This window comes from Saimiri boliviensis, chromosome 9 (assembly GCF_048565385.1).
Source record: "Saimiri boliviensis isolate mSaiBol1 chromosome 9, mSaiBol1.pri, whole genome shotgun sequence".
Classification (NCBI taxonomy): domain Eukaryota; kingdom Metazoa; phylum Chordata; class Mammalia; order Primates; family Cebidae; genus Saimiri; species Saimiri boliviensis.
This window is the reverse complement of record NC_133457.1, coordinates 95,467,443-95,486,494: the sequence shown is the minus strand read 5'-3', so window position 1 is coordinate 95,486,494 and position 19,052 is coordinate 95,467,443. Positions and strand designations below refer to the sequence as shown.

Here is a 19,052-nt window from a genome sequence, read left to right as displayed (position 1 = left end):
CATAGTGAGACCCCTCTCTACAAAAAATATTTTTCAAAATTAGCCACCCACGTGTCATGCATCTGTAGTCTTAGCTACTTGGGAGACTGAGGCAGGAGGATTACTTGGGCCCAGAAGTTTCAGGATGCAGTAAGCTATGATCACACCACTGCACTCCAGCCTGGGCAATGGAGCAAGACCAAGTCTCTTAAAAAAAAAAAAAAAAAAAACCCACACAAACATAAAGCAAGGTAATCATGGACAACAATAAGAATGTGTCACAGATGAAGCGATTCTGTGCACCTGAGATGGGGCAGGATGAACGGCTAACTGCAGAGAGTGGTCAGGACAGTCCTCTCTGGGGAGCCTGTTTGAGCTGAGGCTAGGATGAGGAGGTGCTCCAGCCCCTGTTGGGATGGGGGTGAAAAGTGTTCCAGGCAGAGGAGATAGCATGAATGAGGGCCCTGAGGTACGCCCAAGCCTGTTGTGTTTGGGGGACAGCCAGTTTAAATGCCTGTTCTGTGGCTGGGCACAGTAGCTCACGCCTGTGATCCCAGCACTTTGGGAGGCCAAGGCAGGTGGATTGCTTGAGGCCAGGAGTTTGAGACCAGCTTGGCCAACATGGGCAAAACCCTGACGCTACTAAAAATAAAAAAATAAGCTCGGCGTGGTGGTGGGTGCCTGTAATCCCATCTATTTAGGAGGCTGAGGCAGGAGAATATATGAATATATTATTCCCACACTTTAGAGGCTTAACAAAGCCAACAGCTACTATGTCATAGTTTCTGTCGGTCATGAATCCAGGCAGTTTAGTTGCATGGTTCTGGCTCAGGGTCATCTGTGAGGTTGCAGTTAAGACACTGGCTAGGGCTGCAGTCATCTGAAGACCTGACTGGGGCTAGAGGATCTGATTCCACAATGGGTTACTCAGATGGTTTTTGGAAGTAGGTCTCAGTTCCTTGGTGGTGTTGGCAGGAGGCTTCAGTTCCTCACCACATAGACCTTTCCATAGGCTGCTTGAGTGCCCTCACATGAAAGCTGACTTCTCCCAGAATAAATGATACAAAATAAGACAGCCAGGAGGAAAACATAGAGCCTTTTATGTCCAGTCTTAGATGTCACATACCAGCATTTCTTCTGTCATATTCTATTAGTTAGAGGCAAGTTCACACTTAACTGGGGAAGGGGAAGAGGAATTAGGCTCTTCCTGTTGAAGGAAGGAACATTAAATAATTTATGACCTTTTTTTTTTTTTTTTGAGATGGAGTTTCGCGCTTGTTGCAGGCTGAGTGGAATGGCGAGATCTTGGCTCACTGCAATCTCCACCTCCCAGGTTCAAGCGATTTTCCTCCCTCAGCCTCCTGAATAGCTGGGATTACAGGCATGTGCCACCACGCCCAGCTAATGTTTTGTATTTTTTCTCACTGCTGAGAATAAAGAGTGAAGCCCTGGTCAAAATCAGTCTGGCAGTGAGAAGCGTAGGTACTCTTCAGATACACTGGAATAATAATAGCAGCAGCAGCTGCAGGATCAGAGACACATCTTTGAGAGGCCAAGAGCACTGAAAAGATGATGGTGCCTATCATACATCATTTAAAATAAAATAAATATTAAATGAGAAAATTTTTAAGGTGTTGATAATTCCAAGAAGACTTTTATTTGTCTCATGATCGTTACTTTGATTCCTTTTCTGAAATGTTAGAGCCGTCCCCACCCTGTCCTTTTTTTTTTTTTTCATTAAGTGGATTTATCTGGGTTGCTGGTGACCTTCGTAGTGTAATAACTATCGGGAAATCTAGTTTCTCGTAGCTTTTTTTTTTTTTTTTTCTGAGACTGGGTCTCACTCTGTCACCCAAGCTGGGCTGCAGTGCCTCCTGGGTTCAAGTGATTCTCCTGCCTCAGCCTCCCCAGTAGCTGGGATTACAGGCACAGGCCACGACGCCCGGTTCATTTTTTAGTAGCCAGGTGGGGTGGTCTGTGTCTTTTTAGTAGAGACAAGGTTTCACCATGTTGGCCAGGCTGATCTTACTTCTGACCTCAAATGATCCACGCGCCTTTGCCTCCCAAAGTGCTGGGAATTACAGGTATGAGTCACCGCGCCCGGTCAATCATAAGTTTTATTGAACATTCACTAGGTATTAGGATGTGTTTACACGCATTAATCCATTTAATCTGTAAAACCACCATGTGAGGGAGAAACTGCATTTTCTCCATTTTCAGGATAAGCAAAAGGAGGCACTGAGATGTGAAACACAGGAAGTGTGACTCCATCGGGTAGACTACCCAGAATGCAGATGTAGAGGTTTCACACGTAGGAATTTCCAGATCTCAGCTTCTAATAAGGCAGAGGGACCGTTTAGGCGGGAGCAGAGCCTTCTCTTTCCGAGAGCCCTGTGCCTTTAAGAGTTGCCCCCTCCTTTCACGGATGCTCCAATTACTTTCTCCCACCACCCCCACCCCGAGCCCCGCCACCCAGAGCATCACCCCGCCCCCCGTGCCGCGGAGCCGCACCTCGGTCCTTCCTCCCCGCCCCACACCCACAGGCTCGGCTCCTGGCCTTCGCTCGTCCAGAAGTGGGTGAGCTGTACCGCCAGAGGCGCATTCTCCCGGCCCCAAACCGTGCCCGCTACGCCCCAGCGGAATGCCACCTTGGAGACCCTAATCCGGACACCTCCCAGCTCCTGCTTCCCGAGGGCGAGGCCTCAGCACCCCCTCCCATCGCCCAAGCTCAGGACGCCGTGAAGGTGACCTCCCCCAGGGGCGGCACACACCCGGTGGTGCCCGAACGGGCTCACACGTGGTGAGCCGGGAGCGCGCGGCCCCTCCCCGCCACGCGCCTAGTGCCTGCCACCAGGCCACGCCCCCAGGACTGGCTCCGCCCGTGCCCCTGCACGCTTCTCTAGGCTTGGGAGGAGCGACGCGCCCAAGTCAGGCACCGCGCAGGCTACGGGGTGGGGTAGGACCTGGGAATGGCGCACCCTGGCATCCTCGAATGTTGCCCGCGGTTTGTGAAAAGCGGGAAGTCCGCCCAGCTCAGAACCTTTGGCTGGCAGGCGAGGTGCCCTGGCCGTGCTGAGCAAGGGAGGGAAAGCTGGGACCGCGAGCCTAGGAATCCGGTCCTAGTCTGTGTCTCCTCGGTGTTTCCTGTTTAGAAAGTGGGCATCATATTATATTCCCTTCTTCCTGGGGATTATTGTGGAGCCTCAAACGGCATTAAATATACATACATACATATATATATATATATATATATATATATATATATGAGAAAGGGATTCTTTCATTGGGTCCATAATCATTTGCTGGTCCCATATGTGGTTGGATCCTGTGTGTAGTAGGCAGGAACAACATCTAAGACAACCTGAGTCCGTCTTCTAAGAAGCTTTCCTAGTCTTGGTTCCCGCAAATTCTCTTCTGGGACGGTCGGAAAAGACGTCCCTGAAAGAGGAAAGGGCGGAAATCCTACCTGGCAGCAGGTGTCTCGGAATGAGCTAAAATGTAAAAGGCAACGCGGAGCAGGGACAAGCGTCCAGAACCAGATGGGAGGCAGGCTCGGCGTCCCCTACCCTTCCTCCAACCCCGAACCTAAGAAAAGAAACCGATCTCGCCGGTGTCCCCCAATCCCAGCCGCGAGACCGCCCAGCCCCGCAGCCCGAGCCCCGCCCCGCTCCGGCGGCCAGCGATTGGGAGATGCAAATACCGGCTTCTCTGCCCAGCAACGGGTGACGCGACGCCCGAGCGCGAGGCGTGGCCCGGCCGCAGCCCAAGCGGGCACCTCGGTGTTTACACGGGGCGGCCCCGCGCGCGCCGCAGCGGCCCGCAGACGGCGAGGGGGAGGGGTGGCGCGCGCGCCGGCGGGGCCGCGCGGGGAGAAAGACACTGAAAGGCGTCGGCGGCGGGGCGGGGAGCGGCGCGCGCGGGCCGCGGCGGAGCCCGAGGCTGCAAGAAGAGCCCGCGGGGGCCCGAAGGGTGCAATTCCTTCGCCCCCGCAAAACAATGTGTGTTGTGCGCCGGGACGCAACTTGCCGGAGGCGGCGGGGGCGCGCCGAGCCCGCCTGAGACCGCGCTGACCTTCTCCCCCCGCCGTCCGTTGGGCCCAAGCGCCCAGCTCCTCTCTCCCCAGCTCGCGGGGGCCGGGCCGAGCCGCGGGGCGGGGCCGCCCCTCCGTCGCCGCTGCCTCCTCCCCCACCCCCAGCCGCGGAGGATGCGGACGGCCCCCGGCGGCGTCTAGCGGCCCCGGGCCCAGGCGCGATGGTGCAGCAGCGGGGCGCGAGGGCCAAGCGGGACGGCGGGCCGCCGCCCCCGGGGCCCGGGCAGGCCGAGGAGGGGGCGCGCGAGCCCGGCTGGTGCAAGACCCCGAGCGGCCACATCAAGAGGCCGATGAACGCGTTCATGGTGTGGTCGCAGCACGAACGGCGGAAGATCATGGACCAGTGGCCCGACATGCACAACGCCGAGATCTCCAAGCGCCTGGGCCGCCGCTGGCAGCTGCTGCAGGACTCGGAGAAGATCCCGTTCGTGCGGGAGGCGGAGCGGCTGCGCCTCAAGCACATGGCGGATTACCCGGACTACAAGTACCGGCCGCGCAAAAAGAGCAAGGGGGCGCCCGCCAAGGCGCGGCCCCGCCCCCCCGGTGGCGGCGGTGGCGGCGGTGGCGGCAGCCGGCTCAAGCCCGGGCCGCAGCTGGCCGGCCGCGGGGGCCGCCGAGCGGCTGGAGGGCCTTTGGGGGGCGGGGCGGCAGCGCCCGAGGACGACGATGAAGACGACGACGAGGAGCTGCTGGAAGTGCGCCTGGTGGAGACCCCGGGGCGCGAGCTGTGGAGGATGGTCCCGGCGGGACGGGCCGCCCGAGGACAAGCGGAGCGCGCCCAAGGGCCGTCGGGCGAGGGGGCGGCCGCCACCGCCGCTTCCCCGACACCGTCGGAGGATGAGGAGCCGGAGGAAGAGGAGGAGGAGGCGGCAGCGGCTGAGGAAGGCGAAGAGGAGACGGTGGCGTCGGGGGAGGAGCCGCTGGGCTTTCTGTCCAGGATGCCCCCTGGCCCGGCCGGCCTAGACTGCAGCGCCCTGGATCGCGACCCGGACCTGCCGCCTCCCTCGGGCACGTCGCACTTCGAGTTCCCGGACTACTGCACCCCCGAGGTTACTGAGATGATCGCGGGGGACTGGCGCCCGTCTAGCATCGCCGACCTGGTTTTCACCTACTGAGCCCACCGTCAGCGGGGCGCGCACGCCCCCAAACCAGCTGTTTACATACAGGAATCAGGTATTGGGGCCCCTCGGAGGCCGAGGCTGGCACCCCATCTCCCGCGCAGCCTCCCCCTTCCTGGACGTGCCCATCCCCCCTCAGATCCAGACATGCCCCTCCCCCGCAGACACACCCCAAGGCAGCCCAACCCCCACCCCTTCCCTGACATCCAAGCCCCTCCCCATGTTGCCCCCTCCCGCACAGCCACCAGCAGCCAGCCCCCTCCGATACACCTCCCGTCCTCTCCTACAGACCTGCACCCCTCCCCCCCTTTGCACACGCCCCTCCTCGTGGCCGGAGGACCCGCCCCCTCTCCTGCTCCGGATCCCTCCTCCCTCGCCCAGCCTGCCCGCTCCGGGTTAGGGGGGTGATGCGGCTGGGTGGCAACGCGCGCTCCTCCTGTGCCCCTCCCTTCCCTGGGGGGAGGGGCGCGCTCCTTTTATCCCCGGAGCGCTAGGGCCCGCCCCTCCGCTGGGACCCACCCCCTTCTTGCGCATGCTTAATGCTTCTTGGGAGGAGGGGGCTGGTCCCAGTCTAGCCGCCCTCGTCGCCTGCTTCGGGCAGAAGCGGGGGCGAGTGTAGAGCGATCCTGGGAAATCCTTTGATCCCGGAGCCCTGGGTTTCCTCTCCACCCAACGGGGCGTCGCTGCCTTAATGGGAGGAGCACTCGGAAGGGTTGGTTTGGGCCTGAAACTCTCCCAAGTGGCATAGCCCCTTTTCCCGTATGGGGTCTCCTACACCCACGCGGACCACCTCTCCGACCGCGTGGCTGCCTCTACAGTCTAACCTATATGTCCCTTTCTTTCCCCAACTGGGAATTGGGCGGTAAGGTCTTGCTCTGGAAATCCAACATTAGAGGAAGGGACCACCCAAGAAAACTCAAAACCAAGACACCTAACAGTCTGTTTGGGGACAGGATCCCTGCTGCTTCTCCCCCACCCCCTCCTGGGAAGTGCCCTCTCACCTCAGGGCACCCGAAACCTGGGCTCCTCCCTAAGCCCACCGACCCTTCCTGTCACCCAGGTCCACCCTCAGTACCCACAGCTGCAGTATTCAGCGGGAAAAACTGAGGCACTTTGGTGCTAGCGATTTGGGACGGAGGCGTGGATAGCAGACATGATGGCAGGAAGAGTTCCACTTTTAGACATCTGGCTTGAAAGAGACGATCGACTTGGCCAGTGAGACTGAGAATGGATTGCGAGTAGAGATGGGCCGTTTGCGCCTCTGTTTTTCCACGTGAGAAATGGGGAAAACGCTCTTGTTAGGAGGAAGTTGTGTCCAGTTCAGGGAGCCCTCGGGAGCCCTGTCCCTGATGCTGTGACCCCTCTCACGCTGCCATCTCTCCGCTCAGCCCCGCCCCGACCCTCCGGTCTCCCCACACCCCCCTTGCCCTCACTACCTGTATCTCACCGGCGTGTGTTCACCCTCCGGGTGGCTCACACACTCTCATTCACACACACAAATCTCAGGAACAAACGGTCCCAGAGTCCTCCGGGACCCCTGCCCAGGGTCTCTACAGGTCTCTGCCCCACGCGTTCCCGTCGCTGACAAAGCCACCAGCTGCCTCCTTCAAGCTTGGTGCTCCGGCTCTGGGCCTTTCTTGCGCTCTTTCTCTCTCTCTCTCTCTCTCTCTCTCTCTCTCTCTCTCTCTCTCTCTTTTTTAAGAAAAACTACAACAAAAAAAGACAATGAAAAAAAGACGTCATGTGAGTGAAGAGATGTCACTGTCTGTGGTCTTGGAGAACTAGTCTCGTAGCTGAGGGGTGGGGTCCCTCCGTCTGGGGCACTGGCACCCACAGCAGGACTCCGCCAGTCTGATGCCAGGACTGAATAAAGTGTATTTGCCCCGACCTTGCCCTGTGGTTCTGCATGTCTATGCTTTTCCTCAACCCTCCCGAAACAGTTTGCCAGATTCAAGTCCCTGTGATTTGAGCCCCAGCTGGGTGTCCTACGGCAAGCCACCTGGCCTCCCTTGCCTTCTTGAAGGATAGCAAACTCACCCCTGAAGGGACCAGGCAGGAAACATAAACGAGTGACTCTGGGTGGACACTGGTGTCACGACCCACTTCAAGGGGCCCACCTCCTGCCAGTTGTGACCTTGTGGGGATGCAGTCCACAGTGGCCAGGTGGCCAGACTTAAAGAGAAGCTGGATGGATGTTTCTGAGTCATCTTAATTTCAAAAGGAAAGCTGATTCATACTTTTAAATCTCTTGTGAGCCAAATGAAACAAGTATGCAGGCAGGTCTGGTCAGAGGGGGCTGGCTTGACCATGCCTTTCCGTGCCTTTAATGAGGATTAAGCAGCAAGCTTGGGCCACACTGTCTGGACTCAAAGCCCAGCTCCACCACTGAGCACCCGTGTGACTTTTAATTGAGCAAATTAACTAAATCCCAACTCTTCTTTCCATATGTGTAACATGGAGCTAATAATAGTAGCTGCTTCCCAGGGTGAGATGAAATTTGAGGTGAGAAGCATTCAACATGGTGGCCACAAATTGTGTTACTCCATTGTCAGAGGAGACAGGGTCAGGTGGGGAAGCAACTCACAGGAGGGGCTGCAAGCAGCCAGGGTCAGAAACGGGGCTTGGTTCTGCCTCCTGGTGAAGCACGGCTTCGGGGTGCTGCCTCTCCCACCTCGTTTGAATCTACAGATGGTGTTAAGCCCCCAGCTCAGGGCCTGGAGTGGTGGGATTGGTCCCAGTGCCTGGCACACATTGGTCTGCAGAGTAGATTTACTGAAAGACCAAAGAGCACCAGAAGCACAGCGATTCCTGTCTTTGAGGCTCTGACCAATGTTTTACATCTGAGACCAAGGTTTTTCCCTCCTTTGTCCCTCTGACACCCCACCCCCCACCATTCTTCATCTGTCACATCCAGTGCATTCCTAAGCTGGGACAAAGCCTCTGTTTTCCCAGTAAGCCAGGGCTGAGTGTGGAAATTACAGTGACTGCTTCCTCTCAGCCTTTTGGGTTGAAAGCAAGCTAGCAAAAAAAGAAGAAGAAAAAAAAATCCTATGAGAGGAGGTAAAGTTGAGAAGGTGTGGAAGATAGGGCTACCTGTCCCCAGAACTCTCTTCAAAGGAAGACTTCCCCAGCTATGGGAAGTGCCATCACTGGGCGTGGTGGCCATCAGGGTAGGCCCCAGCTGCAGAGAGCCACTTCACCTGAGATCACGCCCTTCCTGCGGCAGCCTGTATCTGGTGTCTGAGTGAGGCATGGTGTGAACACCTGGTCATTTCAGTCCAACATGGGACAGACGCTGACAGGAGGTACTTCCATCAGGCCCACAACAGCCAGGGGTTCATCAGGCCTGCAGCACACTTTGACTTTCTATGCCAGTCCTGCTCCCTCTTCTTTTCACAGGTACTTACTCCTAATAAACATCTTGCAACCCAAACTCAGTCTCAGCGTCTGCTTCTAGAGAAACCCAGTCTTCAACAGAGGGTTCAAGGGACTGGACAAAGGGAATTGGGTCAGTGGCCCAGCAACTGCAGCAAAGCCCCTCGGATGTATCCCAGTCTTGAGAGTCTCTTCACCAATGCCCTCAGCACCACCCTCAGGGCTGGACCCTTTCCTAGTTCTATACACCAGTCACGTCAATTACAGACTCCAGCCTCAGCCCACAGACCCTCCTGGGCCTGCTGCCGATGCCATTCTTGCTCCCAGTCCCTTCCCTGGTAAAAACAGGTTGGAGGCAGGTCATAGTCTGAGTTTGTCTTTCAGAATAGCCTGGAATTGGGGGCACAGTAAAATGTCCGATTGGAGGTAATGTTAGAGCTGTGGGGCCTTGGGCAAGTTTATTCCCCTCTGCAGACCTCATGGGGAGTGGGTATTAGGACTAGAAGAGGGACCATCTCATTTTTGTTCCTTCCATTTCAGATGCTGACCTGAAAGTTGGGGAGACACCTCCTTATGGGGTCTCTGGGGCCACCTAGTGGCTAAGAGGAGTATAACCAAGGTTCTGTGCAGTTGGGAGGTGGGAGTCAGGGTGTGTCCCACGCCAAGGAGCTGATTCCCACGGCAATCTCCCTCCGTTCATACAGTCATTGACTCATCGCTGGGTCATGCCCCTTGCCTAGGTGATGTGAGCCACCCTGGTTCCGAGGCTTTAAAAACACCATACACAGATAAATTGGTTCTGGTCTATCGCTGCGTAACGAATTGCCGAAAGCTTTGCAGGGTAAAACAACATGCATTTGTTATTTCGTGGGTCAGGAGTCCAGGCATGCCTTAGCTGGGTCTCTGCTCAGGATCTCACAAGGCAGCAACTGGGATGTTGGCCTGCATTCCTTCCTGGAGCTCAGCAGCCTTTTCCAAACTCTCATGGTAGTGGGCAGAATTTGGTTCCTTGTGCTTATAGGACAGAGGTCCCTCTTCTCTTGCTGCCTGTCAGTTAGTGCCACTCATGATTACTAAGAGCTTCTCACAGTTTCTTGACACATGGCCCCCCTGGGGCCTCCCCAGCCCTCTCACAATATTGCAACTTATTTTGTCAAGGCTAGCGGAGAATTTTTCTGCTGCTTGGAGTCACTTGGCTCAGGGAAGGTTTACGTTCTTTCTTAAAAGCCTCCCCTGCCCGGGCATAGTGTGTTCACGCCTGTAATCCCAGCACGTGGGGATGCCAAGGTGGATGGATCACCTGAAGTTAGCAGTTTGACACCAGCCTGGCCAACATGGGGAAATCATGCCTCTTTCTCATGACCTCTGCAGTATATTGTAGCCTTATAAGAGTGACAGCCATCATACTAGATTTGCCCACACTCAAAGGGAGGAGGCTGACTAGCACAGCTACACCAGAGACTGGGAATCTTGGGGGCCATCTTAGAATTCTGCTTATATCACACACCTGTAATTCCAGCACCTCCCAGAAGTGGAGGTGGGAGGATTTCTTGAGTCCAGTTTGAGACTAGCCTGGGCAACATAGCAAGACCTCATCGCTACTAATTTTTCTTTTAATTAGCCAGAAATGGTGGTGCATGCCTGCAGTCTCAGCTACGTGGGAGGCTGAAGTATCGTAGCTGAGGATCCTCAAGTCTACAGCTCCATCTCGGACGTGGCTAGATTCCCCGGTCTTCCTGAAGAATAGCAAACTCACCGCTGTAGGGACCAGGCAGATAACATAAATGAATAACTCTGGGTGACAAGAAGATGCCTTCTTGTCATCTCCACTGGGATATCTAATTGGCACCTCAAACTTGGCATGCCAAAAAATGAAGTCTTGTTTCCGCAGCGCTCCCAAGCCTGCTTCTGCAAACCACATCTTCACAGCTGAGGTGAGATGAAAGGCTAAAGCCTCTCATTCATCCTCAATACCTCTTTTCCTCCCAGCGCAATCTCCCTTAGAACCTGTTGGCTCCACCTTCAACATATGCCATGTGTCTTGTCACTTCTCACGTCTTCATGGCCCCCCTCTGGGTCCAGGATCTATCACACCTCGCCTGGCATCCTGTCCCAGCCTCCCTGAAGGGCTCCTTGAATTTTCCTTTGTCCCACTCATCGTCTTCTTGTCCACACAGCAGAGTGGTCCTGCTGGACTATAAATCACATACACCCTGCCTCTGTTCAAACTTCGCCAGTGGCTCTCCTCTCACTCAGTAGAAGCCAGAGTCCTCAGCATGGCCTACAGAGTCCCATGAGAAGTGACCTGTGGCCAAGCCTGGGCCTCACCTCCTACTACTTTTTCCTTCTCTCATGCCCAGTCACGCTGGGCTCTGTCCTGTTCCTCAAAAGTGCCAAGCACACTCCCACTTGAAGGCCTTTGCACATGCTCTTCCCTCTGCTTAAAATACCCTTCCTCTGGCCAGGTGTGGTGGCTCACACTTGTAATCCCAGCACTTTTGGGAGGTCCAGGTGGGTGGATCACCTGAGGTCAGGAGTTGGAGACCAGCCTGGCCAACATGGTGAAACCATGCCTCTACTACATAATACGAAATTAGCTGGGCATGGTGGCATATGCCTATAGTCCCAGTTACTCAGGAGGCTGAGACAGGAGAATCACTTGCACCTGGGAGGCGGAGGCTGCAGTGAGCCGAGATCATGTCACTGCACTCCAGCCTGGACAAGACAAAGTGAGACTCTGTCTAAACAAGCAAACAAACAAACAATACGCTTCCTCCAGATAGCCACGTGTCTTCCTTCCTTCAGGTCTCAGCTCCCAGCCCACTACCTCAAAGTGCCCCGGAGTGGGCACAGTGTCCTCCCTGACCATTCACATAAAGTAACATCTTCCAGAAACCATCCTGTTCCTTTGCTTTATTTTTCTTAATAGCATTTATCACTGTATGGCATTTATCACATGTAGTTTTTATTTTTTGTCTCTCTCCAATTTATATGTAAGCTTCATGAGGAAGGAATCGGTGAGGGAATGCCTTAGCATATACATTCACCCATTCAACAAACATTATTAAGGGTCTGGGCTAGGCATGGTGGCTCATGCCTGTAATCCCAGCACTATGGGAGGCCGAGATGGGAGGATCACTTGAAGCCAGGAGTTCGAGACCAGCCTGGGCCAGAAAACAAGACCCTGCTACTACAAAATATAATTTAAAAAATTAGCCAGCCTGTAGTCCCAGCTACTCAGGAGGCTGAACCGGGAAGATCCTTTGTGTCCAGGAGTTCAAGGCTGCAGTGAGCCATGGTCACACCACTACACTCCAGCCTGGGTGACAGAATTAGACCCTGCCTGTTAAAAAAAAAGAAAAAGAAAAAGAAAAGAAAAAAAAGGATTGGAGGAAATCTGCCTTGACCTGGCCGTGTGCTAGGTGCTGGGCATACAAAAGTGAAAAACGCAGACATAATTTGTCCTCACTGAGCTCACAGGTCTGAGGAGACGCATAACCCGGGAACAGAGATGCTTTGCTGGAGATGGACAGTGAATCTTGGGGAACCCCAAGGAGATGCTTAGTCCAGACATGGAGCGGGGTGTGGTCAGTTCATTCCCTGGAGGAGGTAATGTTTAAGCTGTGGCCTGAAAACTCAGTAGGAGGTGATGATCTCAGAACGTGCTACAAGTTCTTTGGCATTTCTCCTTTAAATTACCTTCCCTGTGAATCTGGACTGGCCTTCATGATTCACTCATAACTAACAGGACACAGCAGACATGATGCTGCAGGATTTCTAAGGTTAAATTGTGCTGAGCCGCCATATTGAAAGGCCGACAGCCAAGACTGCCATATGGTGAGGAAGCCCAGGCCACGTGGGAAGACCATGTGTAGGTAGGTGTTCCAGTTGACAGCTGAGCCTGGGGATCAGACTCATGAGTGGAGAAGCCTCCAGGTGATTCCAGGCCCTCGTCATTCATGTCACTCCCAGCTGTTGGAGGGTCTTCCCAGCAGAGGCCCAGCTATCATAGAGCAGAGACAAGCTATCCTTTCCAAGTCCTCTAAACTCCCGACCCACGGAATCCAGGAGCATAAGGAGATGGCAGTTGTCCACACTATTAGGTTTTGGGGCAATTTGTTACGAAGCAATACGGGAACAATAGGATAAGGCAGAGTGAGGCAAAGGAAAGGACTTTACAGATGCCAACAAGAGCACATGAGAAGGCCCAGCAAGGGCAGCTGACTCAAAAGCTAACCAGCTTGCAGGGACGGTGTAGAGAAAGGAGGGTGACAGACAAGAGTGAGAAGGACCTTGAAGGTATTTGGAATTTATCCCAAGTCTCCACATTGCAGCCTAAGGGGTCAAGGAGTATGTGTGTGTGTGTGTGTGTGTGTGTGTGTGTGTGTGTGTGGTACACATGGGGTTTTGCTATGTTGCCCAGGCTGGTCACAAACTCCTGGCCTCCGGAGATCCTCCTACCTTGGCCTCCTAAAATGCTGGGATTACAGGTGTGAGCCACTGTGCCCAGCTTCCAAGGGGTCTTTTTTTTTTGAGACTGAGTCTCGCTCTATTGCCCAGGCTGGAGTGCAGTGGTATCATTTCAGCTCACTGCAAGCTCCGCCTCCCAGGTTCAAGTGATTCTTCTGCTTCAGCCTCCTGAGTAGTTGGGATTACAGGCACATGCTACCATACCTGGCTAATTTTTGTATTTTTAGTAAAGGAGGGATTTTACCATGTTGGTCAGGCTGCTCTCAAACGCCTGACCTCAAATGATCAGCCCACCTTAGCCTCCCAAAGTGCTGGATTTATAGGCATGAGCCACTATGCCCAGCCAGGGTCTTTTGAAAACACGAACCTGACCGTTGCTGCAAACCTTTCAATGGCCCCTTACTATCCTCAAGATAAACTCTCAAGTTCTTGACTTGAAATCCAAGGCATTCTGCAGTCGACTCCCTCACTCTTTTATAGATTTCTTTTCAGTCACTTTCCGTTTTATAGATTTAGCCTCAAACTGCCTCAGCCATGCCAGGCCACTCTCCAGTGACAGTGCTTCCTGCCTCCCCCATGCTACTTATCTTTGTTCATGTAGAGGAATTAGAGGGACTTTGGGCTAATCACCCGGCCTTTCAGGCCTCAGTTTCCCCATTGTATGATTAGGTGGTTGGACTAGTAGTCTCTTTTTGTTTTGTTTTGTTTTTGAGATGGAGTTTCACTCTGTTGCCCAGGCTGGAGTGCAGTGCCATGATCTCAGCTCACTGCAACCTCTGCCTCCTGGATTCAAGTGATTCTTCTGCCTCAGGCTCCCAAGCAGCTGGGATTACAGGTGCATGCCACCATCCCAGGTAATTTTTTGTATTTTTAGCAGAGATGGGGTTTTACCATGTTGGCCAGACTGGTCTTGAACTCCTGACCTCAAGTGATCTACCTGCCTCGGCCTCCCAGAGTGCTGGAAGTATAGGCGTGCGCTACCGTGCCTGGCCTTAGATGTATCTTAAGAGCATATCCAGCCTGGCATTCTAGGAGTCTATGAAAAGGAGGGAGAAAGGTGTCTGTAGCCAAACCTGCCTGCCTAGCTTCTTCTACGTTGCCTAGCAATGGATGCCAACCCTCTCCCCCACCCTTGGGGGTTTCTTAGCAACCCAGTTTCTCACCCTTAGCTGTTTTCAGGGTTTCCTTTTAACTAAATGTCAAGTTCTGCTCCTTCTCCTCCAGAAAACCTGAGGCCAAAGGTCTCTGTGGAGACCTGGATACAACCCAGAATAGAGAGAGACCGGGGTTTGAGGTCAGTGGAGGATTTGCTGTGTGGCTTGGAGACGCTCTTTGACCTCTCTGGCTTTTATTTCAGTCTGTGTTGACCTGTCATATGAGTTTTCCCTCTTCTTTTTAAAATATTTTATTTGTGGATACATAGCAGGCATATACATTTATGTGGTACTTGAGATATTTTGATATAGGCATACAATGTGTAATAATCACATCAGGGTAAATGGGATATCCATCACCTTAAGCATTTATTCTTTCTTTGTGTTATAAACAATCCAGTTATACTCCTTTTCCCTTTTCCTTTTTTTTTCTTTTCTTTTCTTTCTTTCTTTTTTTTTTTTTTTTTTTTTTTTTTTTTTTTTTTTTTTTTTTTTAAGATGGAGTCTCCCTCTATTGCCCAGGGCATGATCTTGGCTCACTGCAACTTCTACCTCCTGGGTTCAAGCAATTCTCATGCCTCAGCCACCCAAATCTCTGGGATTATGTGTACACCACCACACCCAGCTAATTTTTGTATTTTTAGTAGAGATGGGGTTTCACCATGTTGGCCACAGTGTCTCCAGACCGTGTCTCATTTTGTCACCCAGGCTAGAGTGCAGCGGCCTGATCCCAGCTCACTGCAACCTCTGCCTCCCAGGTTCAAGCGATTCTCTTGTCTCAGCCTCTCAAGTAGCTGAGATTACAAGCACGTGCCACCACGCCCAGCTAATTTTGTATATTTAGTACAGATGGGGTTTCACGATATTGGCCAGGCTGATCTTGAACTCCTGACCTCTAGTGATCCACCACCTCAGCCTCCCAAAATGCTAGGATAACAGGCGTGAACCACCGTGACCAGCCTGTTCTTTTTTTTTTTTTCTTTCTGAGATGGAGTCTCACTCTGTCACCCAGGCTGGAGTACAGGGCACAATCTCAGCTCACTGCAATCTCCACCTCCCAGGTTCAAGTGATTCTCCTGTCTCTGCCAGCAAAGTAGCTGGGATTACAGGCAAACACCACCACGCCAGGCTAATATTTGTATTTTTTGGTAGAGACGGGGTTTCACCATGTTGACCAGGCTGGTCTCAGACTCCTGACCTCAAGTGATCCGTCTGCCTCCACCTTCCAAATTGCTGGGATTACAGGCATGAGCCACTGCACCCAGCCCTCTATATTGTTCTGATTTTAGTATATGTGCTGCTGAAACGAGCACTTCTCTCTTCTCTTGTCTGTGTTTCGTTTGACTGCAAAATTTATTCACTGTTGCAATAAGCCTTTATTGAGCACCTACTGTGTTCCAGGCACTGTTGTAAGGACTGGGGATTCATCAGTGAATAAAACAGACATAGTGCCTTCCCTCCTGTAGTAGATGGAAACATGTAATGAATAACCAGATAAATGTTGATAATGATGTCAAGAGGATAAAGTGGAAGGAGGAGGGGCTACTATTTTACATGAGGTTGCATCAGTCAAGATGGGCTAGGGAAGTCAGAGAAGGTTGGGAAGAAAAAGCCTGGCTCCTTCCTTTCTTCTTCCAACTTCCTGTGGATGCTTCACCTTGGGTGACCTCAGCTAGAGGCCAGCTGACAAAGGAGGCTGAGTAGCTTCCAGGGGTCAGCTCTGCAGAGCAGGAAGACCAGGAAATCCACCGGAAGCCAAGAAAGCCCAGAAGTACCTTGGGAGATATGCAGCTTTTTCAGCTCACTCACTGCCTGTAAACTGTCGGGGACCCTAGGATCATTAAAAATTATTTTGATGATTTTTAAATATTGTGGTAAAATACAGGTAGCATAACATTTACAATCTTAATCACATTTCGGTGTACAACTTATTGACATTAAGTATAGTCACACTGTTGTGGAACCATCACCATCACCATCATCCATCTTGAGAACACTTCATCTTGCAAAACTGAAGTTCTGGACCCACTATGCACTAACACTTCATTTCCACACACCCCCCACCCCACTGCCCAGCTCCTAGCAACCACCATTGGGCTTTTTATGTGTATGAATTTGACTATTGTAGATGTCTCATATAAGCAGAATCATACAGTGTTTGTCTTTTTGTGACTGGTCTATTTCACTTTGCATAATGTCCTCAAGGTTTATCCATGTTGTGGCATGTATCAGAATTTCCTTCCTTTTTAATAAACTGAGTAATATTCTGTTGTATGTGTATATCACATCTTGCTTATCCATTCATCTGTTGATAGACAGTTGGGTTGCTTCCAACTTTCAGCTGTTGGAAATAATGTTGCTATGAAAATGGGTTTCAAGATACACTGCTTTCAGTTCTTTTTTTTTTTTTTTTTTTTAGACTGAGTCTCACTCTGTCGCCCAGGCTGGAGTGCAGTGGTACGAGGTCACTGCAACCTCTGTCTCCTGGGTTCAAGCAATTCTTCTGCCTCAGCCTCCCAAGTAGCTGGGACTACAGATGCGTGTCACCATGCCCAGCTAATTTTTGTATTTTTAGTAGACAAGGGGTTTCGCTATATGTTGACCAGGCTAGTCTTAAACTCCGACCTCATGATCCTCCCACCTCAGCCTCCCAAAGTGCTGGGATTACAGGTGTGAGCCACCATCCCCAACCTTTTTTTTTCCTTTGAGGCAGTCTCACTCTTTCGCCCAGGCTGGAGTGCAGTGGCACCATCTCCTCTCACTACAACCTCTGCCTCCCAGGTTCAAGTGATTCTCCTGCTTCAGCCTCCTGAGTGGCTAGGATTACAGGCACACGCCACCAAACCTGGCTAATTTTTTTGTTTTGTTTTGTATTTTTAGTAGAGACGGGGTTTGCCATTTTTGTTAGGCTGATGTCAAACTCCTGACCTCAAGTGATTCACCTGCCTCTGCCTCCCAAAGTGCTGAGATTACAGGAATGACCCACCGCACCTGGCCTCAGTTCTTTAGGGTATGTACCCAGAAGTAAAATTGCCAGAATCTGTGGTAATTCTATTTTTACCTTTTCAAGGGATCCCTATACTGTTTTCCCTAGCATCTGCAGCATTCTTCATTGTTATCAACAATTTACAGAGTTCCAGTTCCCCCACATCCTTCCAAAACCTGTTGTTCTGTTTTGTTTTATGGTAGCCGTCCTAATGGGTATGAAGTGACTAGGATCATTTTCAGACCCAAACAGTCACTGGCTTTTTTGTTGTTGTTGCCCAGGCTGGAGTGCAGTGGTGCAATCATGGTTCACTGCAGCCCCCACCTCTTTGGGCTCAGATGAACCTCCCATCTCAGCCTCCCAAGTAGCTGGGACTACAGGCACACACCACCATACCCAGCTAATTTTTGTATATTTTGCAGAGACAGGGTTTTGCCATGTTGGTCAGGCTAGTCTTAAATTCCTCAGCTCAACGAATGCACCCACCCCCAGCCTCCTAAAGTGCTAGGATTACAGGCACCCGGCCTCACAGGCTCTATTCCCCAGGCTTGTGATTTTTTTGACAGTACAATTCTCTTAAAACTTTGGTTTTTGGATGGGAACGGTGGCTCACACCTGTAATCCCAGCACTTTTGGAAGCCAAGGTAGGCGGATCACCTGAGGGTCAGGAGTTCAAGATCAGCCTGACCAACATGGTGAAAACCCCATCTCTACTAAATACAAAAAACTAGCCGGGTATGGTGGCGTATGCCTGCAATCCCAGCTACTTGGGTGGCTGAAGCAGGAGAATCACTTGAACCTAGGAGGTGGAGGTTGCAGTGAGCCGAAATTGTGCCATTGCACCCTAGCCTGGGCAACAAGAGAGAAACTCTGTCTCAAAAACAAAACAAAACAAAACTTAGGTTTCTTATCCATTTGACTGTAGTTAATGGTACTCAAACCATACCTACAATACTTTTCAGTAGATTGTCCTTAAGCCTGCTTTTTCCCTTTGCTTTGCTATCTCAAAGCTATCACTCTCAATGCAATGGCAATTAGCAAGAATAACAGGTGGCTGAGCGGCACCTCTAATGTGATCGTGGCTGCAAGAGGTTTTACAGGACATTTTTCACTCAAAGCGTTTTAAAATCCAATCTCGTACTTTAGTTAATTTTAGCCTTGAAGTATTTTAATAGATTAAAAAAATAAATTTTAAAAAATTGGTGTGAAGGCTACACTCTTCACTTAATCTTTGCCCTGAAGCATTTTAATAACTTGCTGGTTTTCGTATGCTTAGCACATTTTTATTTTTTTGAGAGGTAGTTTCACTCTTGTTACCCAGGCTGGAGTGCAATGGTGCGATCTCGGCTCACCGCAACCTCCCTCTACCGGGTTCAAGCTATTCTCCTGCCTCAGCCTCCCAAGTAGCTGGAATTACAGGCATGTGCCACCATGCCCGGCTAATTTTTTGTATTTAGTAGAGACGGGGGTTTGGTTACTAGGAAGTAAGGGAAGCGAGAGGAATTGAGACAGGGCGAGAGAGGGTCGAGGCTGACTGGTATGCCTGTAGGTTAGGTGAGTGATGCTCCCATTAGCAGAGATGGAAAATAGACCAGGGAAGCCAAGCTGTGGAGAAGCTGATGTCCTTAGCTTTTGGCAGAGCTGAATGGCACTGTACAGACATACTGGCCTAGAGTCAGGGGCAAGGTCTTGGCCTTAGATACAGTGTAGGGAAGTGTTCTCACTGCAAGTGGCAGTTTTAAGCTTGAACTGGCTTTGAACAAAGGGAATATAAAGGCTCACATAATTGAGAAATCAAGGGACACTGGCTTCAGGCATGGCTGGCTCCAGATGCTCAGTATCTATCTCTTTATCACTTGGCTCTTCCCTCATCTACGTTG

General features: G+C 51.9%; 1 protein-coding gene across 1 annotated transcript; it reads left to right on the top strand.

Annotated features, from left to right (window-relative positions):
- The first annotated feature begins 3,727 nt into the window (after positions 1-3,727).
- On the top strand, positions 3,728-7,075 carry SOX12 (SRY-box transcription factor 12). The gene has a single exon (XM_074406373.1). The coding sequence runs from the start codon at positions 4,231-4,233 to the stop codon at positions 5,182-5,184; it is 954 nt and encodes a 317-aa protein (XP_074262474.1). The 5' UTR covers positions 3,728-4,230; the 3' UTR covers positions 5,185-7,075.
- Positions 7,076-19,052: the final 11,977 nt, after the last annotated feature.

Bases quoted from the DNA above. Each gene is read 5' to 3' on its own strand.
- SOX12 (XM_074406373.1), top strand. From the start codon at position 4,231: ATGGTGCAGCAGCGGGGCGCGAGGGCCAAGCGGGACGGCGGGCCGCCG.